The 15,655-nt window shown below is 40.1% G+C and overlaps 1 protein-coding gene across 2 annotated transcripts in view; it reads left to right on the forward strand.

The window, feature by feature from the left end:
• KIZ (kizuna centrosomal protein) overlaps positions 1 to 15,655 on the forward strand; it is a 143,264-nt gene that overhangs the window by 89,139 nt on the left and 38,470 nt on the right. For both annotated transcript variants that reach the window (XM_045053937.1, XM_023251505.2), the window contains exon 7: positions 12,210 to 12,330. In XM_045053937.1, the coding sequence (XP_044909872.1) occupies positions 12,210 to 12,330 (121 nt within the window). The remainder of the gene's footprint in view (positions 1 to 12,209; positions 12,331 to 15,655) is intronic.

A 15,655-nucleotide genomic window follows, 5' to 3' on the forward strand; every position in this document is an offset into this window, starting at 1 on the left:
AAAACATAGGTTTTGTAAGACAGCCCGTTAAAAGAAAAATACTGTTTAACTATGTATGTGTTTGTCCTTTCTACAACTGTTTTGTGTGGCAAACAAAACCCCATATACAAACTTCACTGTGGCCGCACATACAGCTGTTCCAGCCATCGGGTGTCAGGCTTGAGATAGTAGCTTCCAGTTTATTTTCCCAGGGCACTAATTCCTGATGTGGTTTATATTTACACGTTTGTTTGGATTTATGGTCAGGAAATTTGGTATCAAAGCAAACAAATTGCACCGGATTTATGAAACTATTTTATCCATAGTCCTCAGAGTTGGTGGCTTGGCATTACTCTCTGATGAAATTTGTCTGTAATGATACTTAACAAAAGCTAGCAGCCCGGAATTCAGTTCTCAATAGCCATTTACACCTCTGTAAAAGGATTAGCTCTGGCCAATTGTTACACTGTTTAAATCTTAATTTGCATCTTTATGGAGGTAGAGCTTCTAGAGACCTCTCTGGTTCTCTGTTGTATTTGTATACCTATGGGTGGGAGGTCACTGGAGGTTTTCTCTTATTGGTGAAGGTGCTAAATTGCCTCAGGATGACCAGTAAGCTCCACAAATTGAATTAACGTCTCAGGTTTTGACTGACAACAGTCGGCTTTGGTTCGTTAGTTATATTTTGTAGCAGTTGTGGTCTGAATGTTTGGTACATGAATGCACTCTGTTCTATTTAAACTAAAGAATCCTCATGCTTCTTAGGATTTTAAATGTTAATTGTAATCAACAAATGTCCATGGAAATGAAGTGTAAAAAACCAGAACCAGAACTAGATAAAATGACGGTTTTAAAAAGTAATCTTTTCTGTCCTGAACATGTGCTCTTAAAGATCAAAACCTTCTTATGTTTACGTCAAACCCATGAAGAGGAGCAAGTTGAGTTTTCCAGCCAGTGTTGCTGCAGGCACTGGAATTGGAAACAAAGGTCCTATGTATTGCTCCTTTCCCACCTTTCTGTGTATGGGTTATTCCTAAATTGCAAGCTCCCAGATTGTGGACCACCTCTTTGAATGATGCCTTTTCATTTTGCTTATTTTGAAATACAGATTTCCTTCACTAAAACTTTGCTCTGTGACCAGCCCTGGTGCTTTACAATCTTTCAGTAGCATTAAAAATTTTGTAAGCCAACTCATTACCATTTACCATCAGTGATTACCATACTATTTTGAGACTGTTGTTCCCTAGAGAAAATAAAACCTGAAAGTTGAGCCTGTAGTGCTGCAGCTGAAATGCTTAAATTCGAAGTCCCTGAAAAGGTAACACCTACAGGAATGGGTGAGAGTTACCTGGCAGCGTTAAGGAATCATTTACTTTCTGTAACCCTCATACAGGGTTTGTTTCTATTTTTATGTTTTTGTCTTGTCAAAAAGTAATTCTCAGGTCACAATACTGAAAGAAAAAAGCATAGCACTTTTCTCTCTTCCTCACTTTAAAATACATATACTGAGTGTTCACATTAGCCTAGAATGGGGTTGTTTTCTTTCAAATTATCTCCAAAATTCCGTGTCAGTAAAAGATGAAAATGAAACTAGGAAGAATTATTTTAAATTACGCCCTCCCAAAATTTTATGTATTGTATGCTTTAACCATTGCTGGGTAAAATAAAATACACCTCTTAAAGGTTCCATTTGTGTGTCTAACAATTCCCTGTCAACCAGCAGATTTGTCCACCTGCTGGACTTCACAAAGAACAAACTGGCCCCGTGTGTTGAGGCCAGGCCAGTCCACACATTCCCCAGGCAAGACTGGACCTGGCCTCACTGGACCAATGCCCCTCCAGCAGGAATCATTTTGGTAGGAATACAAATAGAAGACACAAAAGAAGTTGAGTCCTGAATTCCAATAGTTAGTCAGTGTTTCCATAACACATAGTCTTTAATCTTTAGTTCCATAGTGTTTGAATTCTTGAATAGAGTTAGTTTTAGCAAAGGACTGATGGATATTTTGCAAACTAGAGCCAGGTACCATGTGGGGAAATACCTATTAGAAATCCCCAGCACATACCAACTCTTCTTTCAGCCAGAGAAACTTGAGTTCATCTAGAGTAGTTGTAAGCTCTGTGCAGATAGTAATTATCCATCTCATTGATCACTTGTTGCCCAGCCCTGGAAGTACTGGGCTGGTAGAACAACTATGTAAAAATGTAGAAATAAGTGTGTCATGAATTTCTCTAATCTGGGTTTAAATCTTGGCCTGCCATTCAACACATATTGCTGTTAAGTGTGTCTTCAGTGTCATGCTGAGTGCTACATGAAACTTATAACAGTTCACAAGTCCAATTGCTGTTCTCAACAAGCTTTTGGTTTTGTTGAGAAGGCTAAGCAGAAAGGACATAACTAGGGGACTGTTTAGTGTAACTAAGGATGCCGTCTGTATGGTGAGTGCTAAAGGAAATCAGGGATAAGAAAGAGCCCAATGAATGAGATGGTCAGAGAAGCATCTAGACCGGTGTGAAATAAGCTAGTCTACAGGAGGCTCACGTTTGGAAAAGAACAAAGGTTATGTGACTGGACAATCAGGTGTTACTGAACACTGGCACACCGTGCTCGATGGGGACAGAGATGCACCACAGGCAACGAGGGATGCGCTTTCTCTAGAGAATTTGATAAACAGTAACAAAAAACTGTCTGCTTTCTCTTATCACCACTCCTAAGAATGGCAAAGATAAAACACTCTTCCCCTGGAGGGAGGCTGTTCTCATAGCAACACCCTGCCCACACCCTACGTTGGTACCCCAGCATTGGTGAGTGTCTGCTAACTTCCATTACCCGTGGGGACATTTTAGAGGAGGTATAGAAACGTCCAAGCCATGGTCCTTGTTCAGGGTGCACCACCTGGTTCTGAAAATCAAATTAAAGGCAGTTGAACTGGAGACCCCAAACCCACAGGCAGGCTCTGTGCAGCATAGTATTTAACCTTCTTTTGAGTTAACTGCCACGTTTGTAAACTTGGAACATGGCAAATAAAAATAAACTTTGCAATTGTAGATTTCTAGCTTCTCTTGAACACTAGGAAGATCAGCATCACTGAGACCCCCATTTCACAGTGGGAGCTGTGAGTGGCTGGCCCTTTGCAGGAAGCACGGGCCCCAGCCTTCCATGACTGCCCCCACCAGCCCCCACTGTGGGTGATCGCTCCCTCCTCTGCCTCACCCACCACTGCTTTCCCCCTGCTGGCTCCTAGAACATGAGCTTAGTCTCCTGGCTCCTGGGGCCTCACCAGTAGCATTAGCATATGGTCGCCTCTCAAAAACACTGCTTTTAGGAAACCAGCCATTGCGTGGACATCTGAAAGATTTGTTGCTATTTTCTCACCAGAGTTTTATATCGAATTTTATTTCCCATTACAGTTGCCCCTTGAACAACAGGTTTGAATGGCACAGGTCCACGTATACGTGGTTTTTTTGTTTTTGTTTTTTTGTCACTAAATACGGTATTGTAAATGTATTTTCTCTTCCTTATCATTTTCTTAATGATATTTTATTTTCTCTAGCTTTACTGTAAGAATACAGTATAGAATACATATAACGTACAAAATGTGTGTTAACCATGTTATCAGTAAGGCTTCAGGTCAACAGAAGGCTATTAGTAGTTAAGTTTGGGCAGTCAAAAGTTATGTATGGATTTTTGACTGCATGGGCGTTCGGTGCCCGTAACCCCCGTGTTGTTCACCAGTCACCCATACTAGCTTATCACCACCAACAGCAGTCCCTACCTGGACAAACTTGTCTCCTTACTGGCACCCACACCCCCCCTTACCTGGCATTTCCTATCACCTGCTCCTGAGCTTGCAGTCTTATCTCCCCTTCTGTCTTAATGATCGCTGGCAGAAGGTCTTCCTCATCATTGCTGATTGTCTACCTACTCATCCTGAGCTCCCCTTTACATCTCTAAAATTGGCTCACCACTGATGGGCTTATCTTCCTCTTCTTAAGGGCAAGTATTGTTGTGTGAATTGAGTGGCGGTAAGATAAAGCCTTCCAGGAAGAATTAGGACACAGATTTTACCCAAGAAAAAAGTATTCCTAGGTACTGTAAGTGACATAGGCCAGGAGTCTGGAAGGTTTTGGGCAGCAGAGCTCATAAGTGAAGGGCCCAACCCAGGGTCTGGCCCACAGGGACTAAGACTCCAAACTCAGAGTCTAGACAACAGGTCAGGACTTGGCAATGAGCTGGTGCACTGACAGTGTGGCCCAGAGCCCGGGACAGGTTTTGAATCCAGGGATCCATTTTTATTTCCTGCCCAGGGTAAAAGCCTGTATCAGAGTAAGGGAATGGTGAGGGGTGTCGGGGGGGAGAGGGTAGGGGTAGGGAGGGTACTATGCCCACAGTTTTTTCTCACCCTCAAGTAGGACAGATCACATCTCTTTTATCCCCATGATATCAGGCACATGGCCATCAAATGGATCCAGTGACTTAACCAACTATAGAACTAATTACAAATTAATAATACTTTGCTGTTAACCCATTGCCTTAGGAATTGCTTCATTTTCATTTGGGGGCATGTATCAAACATTCCCAACTGTGATCTTTTTTAATGTAGAAATACTGTTTTGTTTTTTGATATCCTCCCCAATAGCTTTTTAGAATCATGCTTTCCCCCAAACAGACACCTTTTTTTAAGGCAAGTTGCTAGCCAATCTCTTTGGAGGCTATTGGTACCATGACAGACCTAACTAGAAACAGTGGCCAAGTTGTTAGCCTCTGCCACTCCTCCCCTCTACCTGGAAGTAGACAATGAAGGCTAAATCCCTCTTCCCTTGCCTTCCTGTTCTTACAAAGAAAATGTTATTGTAGTGAGATCCAAATGAAGAAATAATAGTCATTTTTTTTATTATTCAGGAATGGAGGATATAACCCATACTCTAGCCAACAGTTTTCAATTTCTCAGCAGTGACAATTTAAGTAAATTTCACATGAGTTGTGGGGCTCTAACTTTGTTATGATTGACAATATAAAATTAGCCTTTTCCGCTGTTAAGATTATCTAGCATTCCTATCAGTCAGGTGCAATGTGGCATGAGATTGCATAGCTGTAGATTGAAAACATTAAAGTCTTCAAAGGGTTAAAAGTTGCTTCCTCTGATGGATTTAAAACTGCCACATGCACACAAACAAGTTTTCCCAAACTGCCCCATTTTACATTTTTGTCGAGAGACAGTCTAGTTGGTGCATTTTTATGTCTAGATTATATTACAGATATATTTCAATAAACCACGAAAACCACTATAGATTCTAGAAGCGGGCCGTCTGTGCTTAAATAAACATCTCATGCAGCACCTGTTTTATTTTATAGGCTCTATAATCACAGTGACATTCTGAAAGGAGACCTTGAAGCCTGCAGAGCAGCTGTCCTTCACCAGCCCCCAGGACTCTTACCTGGGGGTGGCAGTGATGAAAAGCAAGTCAAGTATTAATCACTGCGGGGTGGGATGGCTGTTCTTGCTCCCAGACACTTCCAAATGTAAAGGGTCACAGAAGAACTCACACAGTCACCACTGGGGTCGTCACTTATAATTGTCAATTTAGCCTTTTCTTACAAACTGTATCATTTACTACTTTGTAAATGTATTTGTTTCTGTTAATTGGATATATACACTCAATCCCTGATCATAGCAATGTTTTAAGGGTTTACTTTGGAAGGGGGGAGGGAGCACAGGTAGCCTTTGGCATACTCATATACCCGAGAGCAACCCAGGATACCATCCAGTATAACCACCACCCGGAGGGAAGCACTCCTTAATTTCCAAGGTCGTGCTAGTGATACTGGTCTCCAATCTGTAGGTATGGGTCACTGGACCATCAACAAGACCTAGGAGCTTGTTAGAAACATGTGTTCTCAGGCCTCACCCAGGACCCACTAAATCAGGAATCTGGAGGTGGGTGTGGCCACCTGTGTTTTAATGAGCCCTTAAGGGAACTCTGCTCCCTCAAGTTTGAGAGCCACCATTTCAGAGATATCCCTTAAATGGCCACAATTCTGGGATGAGAGAGAGAGAGAGAGGGAGAGTTAATTATTTGCAAGGTAGTCAGCACATATGAACCATGACTCTTGTACACTTTTCCTAAGTCAATTAGAAACCAATTCCATACCCTCTACCCGCCTTTTAGGCAGTTGGGTTTCTTTTCATGACCTCAGAAGTTTTGTGGCATTGGGCTGCTTACCGAGTTCGTAGAATTACAAATATGTAATGTGTGTAATGGTTTATCCAGTACTGTTATCTGGTGGGTTCCTAATTCATGTGGCGTAAATGTTGCCTGTGTTCTAACTTTGATTTGTATTTTGGGGGTTGACTCTATTTCCTCTTAGTAAAATACATCCTGCCATTTACTAGTTGAGAACAGATGATTACTCAAGCGTGGTCAGCAGAAGGGTGTCTGTGAAAGTCTATCTGCAAGGACCTTGTTTGGCTGAGAGCCTGGGAGGGGCTTCTGGGGTCTGGTTATCTTATCTCCAATATCATTCTCTGTCTTTAATGTGCCCTGTAGGCTGTTTTATGTTCACAAGTTTTTAGAGTAGAGTTCAGCCTAAGTCTAGTGTGTATTGGATCCCATTAAGGCGTGAGAAGTCAAATAAATAATGGTCTCTAAAAGGGCCTTGTCACAAGAAAACTTGGCCAAGGGAATGGTTCCATTTCACAGACCACAAGATGAGCTTCACGAGTCCTGAGTTTATTTACATCAACTTCTACATCTCCACTAGTGATCCCCAAGTTATGGAAAATGTTGGAAATGACCTTCCTATTCAATAGCTTTTCAGCCTGAAGCAATAAAGGCAAGAAAATACAAGAAAATCCTCTGGCATATATTTATCATGTGAAATAAAAAAAACAGCAGTCTTAAAATACTCCTTTACAAGGTGGTGGAAGAAGCTGGCTGGGAGGAGTCTTTCTGTGCTCTATAGGTCATTCGGTGCTTATGTGTCGTGAGGCTCTTTCCCTGGGCTCCTGTTTCTTTCTCACTGCCTTTTATGTCTGTTGATATACTATTCAGCATAAACCATAGTGTGACGTGTGGCATAGGAAGCATATATGCATTTATAATTCTCTGTGCAAACTGACTTGTTAGACTAAATGATTCATTGTTTGACTCTCTTAACCTAGGCTGCCAAAGTGTGATTGTGGGTGAGAAGATATAATATCTACATCTACTAGACTGATGTTTGTTATAGTTTCTCAACATGCATGATAAAGCATTGATTTCCATTATGAAAGGTTGCATTTTACATTACTATTGACCTACAGTTATGTATAAATCAGCCTTTCCTAAGAAATGAGCCTTCTTTATGACCAACACAAATTTTAAAATTAATATCTGGAGCCTTCAAGACTGGTTACCACAATCATTTTTAAAGCCAGATAAAGAAGTCAGGAATGGTTACTAATGTCAGTGTTATGTTCTGTTACAATTAGAATTGTCCCATGTACTGTGACTGGGGATAGTAGTGTTTAATGCATTCAGATTGTCACTGCTTCACTCTCTAGCTTCAGAAAAAGTGCCAAGTGTTTATATGACCTGTGAGAGACAAGTAGTCAAGTCTTTAAATACATATTCCTTCTAATGGTTTTAACCGTGGCATCCAGCTCTCCCCACTGCCCTCCTTGCTCCAGCCACCCCCTGCACCCCTCAACATCAGTAGTTATTGCTGGCTACTCCCCTAAGTGAAATATTCCTGTATGCTTGGTGATCTCCCCTGGATCAGACTAGTCAATTAGATAAACCATTCCAGAAACACAGATTTGGAAAGAATGATGTGCTTTTGTTCTTCAGTTGCTAATGACTCTGATGTCATAGAAGTGTAAGCCAGGCAGAGTGGGAAGCCTCTAACAGGTTATGAACTCCTTAAAGCCCATTCAGTAGAGCCATGTTCGGTGTGTCCGAATTCCTGTTTGTGCCCCTGACCAAACCATGGCAATCGACATCTGTCTCTCTAATCTCATGTGTAGAATGGGACACCTGCCTCATAGCATACTCTAAAAGATAGTGTGAAGACCTCCAAATTCCTGCTCCTAAAATGAAGCATCTTAAAGGAAAAAAGAACAAAATGATTCTTATCGTAATTATTGATCTTTGCTATATCAAGGATTAAGTGTTCAAAGTCCTTCATTTGAAAGAAAGGCTTCCTATTAGGTAGAGTATCAAGTCACTATTTTAGACCATGATGAGTTATTACAATTTGATTCATGTCATTTGGGGTACTTGATAAAAAGTTCCGTTCATCGTTGCCTTTAGGAAAACATATTTTAAAATGAAAATGGTTACTAAATAAGTAGTTTTATCTTATACAAAAACCATAATGAGACTACCTATTACTTTATACGTTTTTCCAGGTGCAACTAATTAGTTGTCTCTTTTACTGGCTATTCTCAAATACAATTGCCCAATTGTACTCTCAAAATCATGCTGAAAAATTGAGTCAGTTTTATATTGTTTGGGTTACAGTATGTAAAACCCTCTTTATTTTATTCTGCCTGTATTCATAACAAAATTCAGGCTGTTTATTAATTTGTCTCCATTTAAAACTTTGGTCAAATTACCAATCTGTTATAAATCAGTTGTGGTTAGGAAGAACTGGTACATTCGTTTTAATTGCAATTTTCTGATTGGAAGCCAGTCCAAATATATGAAGTTAATTAAAGATTAAAGTCTCTTCTTTTGTTATATTTTTAATTAGAGGAGTATATTGGGGCGCCTGGGTGGCTCAGTCAGTTAAGCGACCAACTTTGGCTCAGGTCATGATCTCACACTTTGTGGGTTCGAGCCCCACATTGGACTTTGTGCTGACAGCACAGAGCCTGCTTCAGGCTCTCCCTTTATGCTTCTCTCTCTCTCTCTCTGCCTCTCCCCTGGTCACATTCTCTCTCTCTCTCTCTCTCTCTCTTTTCTCTCTCTCCTCCATCAAAAGTAAATAAATAATTTAAAATTTTAATTAGAGGAGTATATAATTTATCTGACACCAAATTTTGTTTTTCTTTCTGTGTGGCACTGATGTTATAAATTTTCAAATCAAGGTGGAAAAATTAAAAAAAAAACTTTTTTAAGTCCTTTGTACCACTTTGCAGATCTTCTGATATGTGTATTCATGTAGAACCATGGGCAACACTTCATACAAAGGCAGCCATGACTCTTGGACTCCTTGCCCAATCTATCCTGAAATAAATCTGCAGAAAAGCCTGGTTTTGTGCTTTGATTTTTGACTTAGCTGTTCCAAAGTCACAAATTCTTGATGCTGTACCTCCTTCAGGAGCTCATTTTGCTGTTTGACCCCCTGCAAGTCAATTAATGGTTTTGTCCTTTTGTGAAGTATGTATAATAATTATAGGAAACCTTAGCAAGTTCTTCATCCCAAGACCCAAGAGATGGTTATAGTTGGTGGGAGTATTAGTAGCCAGAGTCTTGCCTTGGCTTTGCCTCTACAGAAGTCATGTGTATCAATCACCAGAGAGATTGGTCTCTGATCGATCATTCAATCCATCCCAACTAACTTAATTGATTTAATTCATCCAAAATCAACCTGTTTTCAAGTTTAATTCAATTTAGCTAAACATGCTTTCAGACCAGAAACACAATTGATTTACTCATTATAAGAAATACAACAGTTGAATAGACTAGAATTTGCTCATGCCCTGTGAGTGCATTTTCCCAGTAGTGAAATCTATTGTGAAACCAAATGTAAATGGATATTCCTTCATTTATATAGAATCAGAACAAAGGAATTGGGTGGCATTATGACTTCAGTGAAGTCTGGAAGAAACTAAGAAATTCAATGTGCTGAAGGACCTTTCTACCAGACAAGCCAGAAACTTTAGAATCATTCTAGGAAGTTTTTAAAGAAGTTCAGGGATCCCCCTGACACATCCCACTTTATGCAAGTCTTGGTTAGGTGAAGCAAAGATTATAACAATTGAGATGCATTAAAGAAGGTTCTGAATTGTATATAGACTTACTTTTCCCCCCAAACATTTTATTATGAAAATTTCCAAACATGCAGAAAAATAAAGGGAATGGTACAGTGAGCATCCATACACCCACCACCCGTATCTACCACTGACGTTTTATTGCACTGATGTTTTATGTCTGTCTTTCCATCCTTCCATCTATCCATCAATCTCAGTCATTTATTTTTATGCATTTCCAATCAAGTCACAGATATTAATGCACTGTTTTTTAACTTTTTACTTTGAAACAAAAATTCGCAAAAGCAAATATAACAACATAATGAAATTTCATGCATTCATCATCCCGATCCACCAATTGTCAACATTTTTTTAGACTTGTGTTATCTCTTTCCCTTCCCCACATTTTTTTCCTGAGTCATTTAAAACAGACAAAACATTTCATTTACAAATACAAATGCTTATCTCTTTAATCTATAAGCATTTAATACATTACTGTTTAATTAGATTCCTTATCTAATACCTGTTTTTTGCCAGTTGGCCTTGATGGTCTCAGTCTTTGATTCAGTCTTTTTACATTTGATTTGTTTGAATCAGGATCCAAGTGATATTACCCATAAACTGGTAGCTCGATACAAATACAAGATTATGTTCCAGGCCAGTTATTTTGGCAAGACAACATCATAAGTGGCGCTAGTACTTCTGGTACACCTCTGCAGGCAGCACACAATGGCTGGTCGTCCCACTGGTAGTGTTGCTAGGACTAATCCATGGGTTCGAGTGTTGGCACACTGATACCTTTAGTACAGCATTTACTGTTACACAATTTTCACAAAATTATAATCATCTCTTAGATGCATTCATTAATCTGGACTTAGAAATGGTGGCTTTTCTAATTTATTCATTTGTTCTGCATTTATCAGTTGGAAGAACTTTGCCCATCAACTACTTGGTAACCCTGAAATGCATTTTTTTTACCACAAAGGCAGGATAAATGATACTGTCCCTTTACTTACCAATTGTCAGAATGAGTAGTTGCCTTACCAGCCTCCAAAGGTTTGTTTGTTGCTTGGTTTATATTTTTAATTGTGGTAAAACGCACCACAAAAGTTACCATTTTAACCATTTTTAAGTAAGTGTGCAGTAGCATGAAGTACATTCATACTGTTGTGCAACAGATCCCCAGAACTTTTTCGTCTTACAGAACTGAAACTCTATACCCATTAAACAACTCTCCATTTCTCCTTCCCCCCAAACCCCTGGCAAGCACCATTATGATCACTATTTCTATGAATTTGACCATTTTAGATGGCTTACGTTAAGTCAAATTATACAGTATTTGCCTTTTTATGACTAGTTTATTTAACTTAGCATAATGTCCTTAAGATTCATCCACGTAGCATGTGACAAGATGTACTTGATTTGCAAGGCTGAATCCAAAGGTTTTTATTATTTTTAAAACTTAAGTATTTTTTATTATTTATTTTTTAAAGGAACTCATGATTTTCATATATTTGCTGTGTTTCAGTCCATTGCAGTCGTTGTTGGTGCTCAAATTGTTTCATCTTGGGCCAGTGGGATCCCCTTCAGGGGAGCTTCTGAGGCCTTTTAACATGACTCAGTAGCTTCTGAGAGTTTCCCTACTTTGTGATGCCCAGATGTTCCAGGCTCATCTCGTACATCTCCTACCCTAGAGATGTACTACATGCCAGAGTCTGCACATATAATACATGCTCACTTTTTAACTCTTTACTAATATTATCTCAATGCTTTTTAATTACAAGTAGACCTTAGTGAGAGTATAACAAGGATAAATTATTATTCAGAAAGAAATGTGATGGGTTTCTCTTAACCACACATAAGAGGAGCTGGACTATCTATCCCATGATTTGAAACCATGGCTACTATATATTAGAACCACTCTGAGGGCCTTTAAAAAAATCCCAATGGCCAGGCCACACCCAAGCCCAGTTTGACTAGATCCTTTAGTGATGGCACCAGGCACCTAGATTTTGCAAAGTTCCCCAGGTGGTTCCAGTATGTGGTCAAAGTTGAGAATGCTCATTTAACAATGAAATCATAACCAAAATAAATTAAAAAAAAAACATACCTGAACTCTGAAAATTACCTTAGTCTAGAATATATTAGGTTCCTGACTTTTCTGAATAAATAATCCTTCACTAGCTTGATTATGGGGCCTTTAAAAATGAAGGAATCTCATTTAGTCACACAGTACTGCCAATGTCTAATGTGTCTCCTGTTTCTGTTTTATAGATCTGAACAAGCACCACGTCAGCATGTTGCCACCTTGAAAGAACATGATAATTCTATCAGAGAAGTAGTAGTTAAGCCATCTGAAGTTTTCCCAGTCAAAAAAGTGAACCAGACAACAAGGGTTAGTAATTTTTATTTAAAAAAAAAATGAAATTTCAAGATTATACAAATGATTCATTTGAGGAAATAAGTCACCTTCTTAACCATGGTTAAAATATTTGGGAAAAAATGTTATGTAATAAGTGAGGTTTTGTGGTTTGTTTGTTGACACTTTCTGATCTCAGGCCTTTTGTGCAGAGTTTTGTGTAGGAATCTCAACTTCCTACGTTCAGATCCTGGAGGTAACCTAACTGAGCATAATGACCACAACATTTTCCAAGTAACTTAGAAGCATCTTGTAGCATTCTGGTTTTCTTTCCCCACTCTATACTTTAAAAATACAGTCTGGGGCACCTGTTGCTTAGGTGGCTCAGTTGGTTGAGTGTCTGATTCTTGATTTCAGCTCAGTCATGATCTTGCAATTGAGAGATTGTGCTTGGAAGATTGAGCCCTAAGTCAGGCTCGCCACTGAATGTGGAGCCTGCTTAAGATTTTCTCTCTCTCTCTCTCTCTCTCTCTCTCTCTCTCTGCCCCTCTCCCAATTCACACACACTCTCTCTCTAAAAAATAAACAACAAAAAATACTGAGCAATCATACATGTTAATTCAGCAAATATGTACTGATCCATTTCTGTATAAAGGTACCAGCCCAGATCCATTGAAGGGAAAGAGATAAATAAAATGTAACATTTCCTTCTGGGAAATGGCATAATAGGATGTGTGTAATAAGAAAATATCAGAGAATATCGGCCTCCAGTAAAAGGAGCCAAGCCATCTGGAGAACAAGTGAGGCAGACCTTACAGTGGAGGGAGTAGAGAAGTATTGAGGTGACCCTTAAAAGAGAGACAGAATGGGGCTCAGTCAGTTAAGCATCTGACTCTTGATTTCAGGTCATGATCTCATGGTTTGTGAGATGGATCCCCGAGTCAGGCTCTGCCCCTGGCAGCACCAAGCCTGCTTGGGATTCTCTCTCTATTCCTCCCTTGCTTGTGCTCTCTCTCTTTCTCTCTCTCTCTCTCAAAATAAATAAATAAACTTTAAAAAAGAGAGAAAGAATTTTGACAGGCTAAGATTACAGGGGGTTGCGTCAGGCAGGGAGGGGCAGGGGTGACAGGGAAGGGCTGTTAGGAGCCAAAGAACAGACCCAGGAAGTGGACCCAAGCTCTGGTCCTCCTGGCTGAAAGGCAGGCTTCAGGCTAGCAGTGGTGGGCAAGAAGGTCCAAAGTGGTGCTGGGCCCTGTGTGCAATGACCATCCAGCACAAGTAGGGAGTTTGTGTTTGCTTTACTAGACCCTGGAAAGCCCTGAGAGCTTTTTGAGCAGGGCTGTAATAAGATTTCTGCAGTGCCTTAGGGAATTGTACCCCCTTGGATTTGGACTGAGAAGGCAGAGGAGGGACCCTCACAGTGGTTCTGACCAGACAAGGAGGCACCCGTGGGTGAGTGTGAAGATGCTGAACAGAAAGAGGAAAGCGATGGAGTAGATCCCCTAGAGGAGCACTAGGGAGGACCCAGAAGCCCAGATCTAGAGTGTGCCCATTGTAGTCTTCCTTGTTCCCTAGAATGCCGTCTATTGAGAGAGGTGGCACTTCCTCTAAATTTATTGTCTTGTCAATGTGTTTTGTCTCAAAGTATATTTTCTCATCTTTGTAATGTAGGGTTTTCTGGCTTTGATCCTTTTTAAGTTTTTATTTTTATCATGTTCAAAGTTCAAGGATTCGACATGTGTCCCTCCTGGAGGCAAGCCTTGCCCTCTCTACACCAAAGTTACATGTCTGTGTCACTGTGGTCCAGAACTTCTGCCATCACCCCCACAAGCCTTTCAGAGCACCTTCAGCCCTTACCAAGCGCCTCCCCCCCACTCCTCGCCTCTTTAAAAAAGAGAGGAGAGAGACTTTAAGCATTTCAAAATATGCACATAGAATGATATAATGATCTCAACAGTCCCATGCCTGCCCAAGTTCATGGATGTTGTTACCATTGCACCATATTTGTTTCAAACCTCACCTTCTGCCTCCCCTCCCCCATCGCCCTACCCCTCCTCTTTCTCCTCTTACCTGCTTCCTCCCCCCTTTCCTCTTCTGAAATAAATTATTGCAGATATAGACACAGCCCCCATGTGCCTTTCATGGATCCCATTTCCCTTTTCACAGATAACCTTGTATGTATCCTTCCCACACATATTTGCATTTTACTGCATTTTGTGGGACTCAGTAAATAAAGAACAATATTCTTAGGGAAAAACAGGTCCATTCCATATCTGTTGATAAATGTGGTTCTTAAGCAAGATTTTCTCAGGTTTTATTGTCCATTTTATTTAGTACTATTTTATAACAACAGTGTTTTTCATTCATTCCATTCACGGCAAGTACTTCACATCTCAGCCATGTCATGGGTGAAAGATGTATTGGGGTGCCCTGGTGGCTCAGTCTCCGACTTCGTCTCAGGTCATGATCTCATGGTTTATTAGTTTGAGCCCTGTATTGGGCTTGCTGCTGTCAGCACAGAGTCTGCTTCAAATCCTCTACCCCTTCTGTCTCTACTCCTCCGCCACTTGCGCACACACTGTCTCTCTCTCTCTCAAAACTAAACATTTTTTAAAATTTTATTTTTTATTTTTTAAAATTTACATCCAAATTAGTTAGCATATAGTGAAGCAATGATTTCAGGAGTGGATTCCTTAGTGCCCCGTACCCATTTAGCCCATCCCCCCTCCCACAACCCCTCCAGTAACCCTCAGTTTATTCTCCATATTTCTGAGTCTCTTCTGTTTTGTCCCCCTCCCTGTTTTTATATTATTTTTGTTTCCCTTCTGTTATGTTCATCTGTTTTGTCTCTTAAAGTCCTCATATGAGTGAAGTCATATGATTTTTGTCTTTCTCTAACTTCACTTAGCATAATACCCTCCACTTCCATCCACGTAGTTGCCAATGGCAAGATTTCATTCTTTTTAATTGCCAATACTCCATTGTATATATATATATATATACCACATCTTCTTTATCCATTCATCCATCGATGGACATTTAGGCTCTTTCTATACTTTGGCTATCATCAATAGTGCTGCTATAAACATGGGGGTGCATGTGTCCCTTTGAAACAGCACACCTGTATCCCGTGGATAAATGCCTAGAATTGCAAATTGCTGGGTCATAGGGTAGTTCTATTTTTAGCTTTTTGAGGAACCTCCATACTGTTTTCCAGAGTGGCTGCACCAGCTTGCATTCCCACCAACAATGCAAAAGAGATCCTCTTTCTCCGCATCCTTGCCAACATCTATTGTTGCCTGAGTTGTTAATGTTAGCCATTCTGACAGGTGCAAGGTAGTATTTCATTGTGGTTTTGATT

Source organism: Felis catus, chromosome A3 (genome assembly GCF_018350175.1).
Source record: "Felis catus isolate Fca126 chromosome A3, F.catus_Fca126_mat1.0, whole genome shotgun sequence".
Lineage (NCBI taxonomy): Eukaryota > Metazoa > Chordata > Mammalia > Carnivora > Felidae > Felis > Felis catus.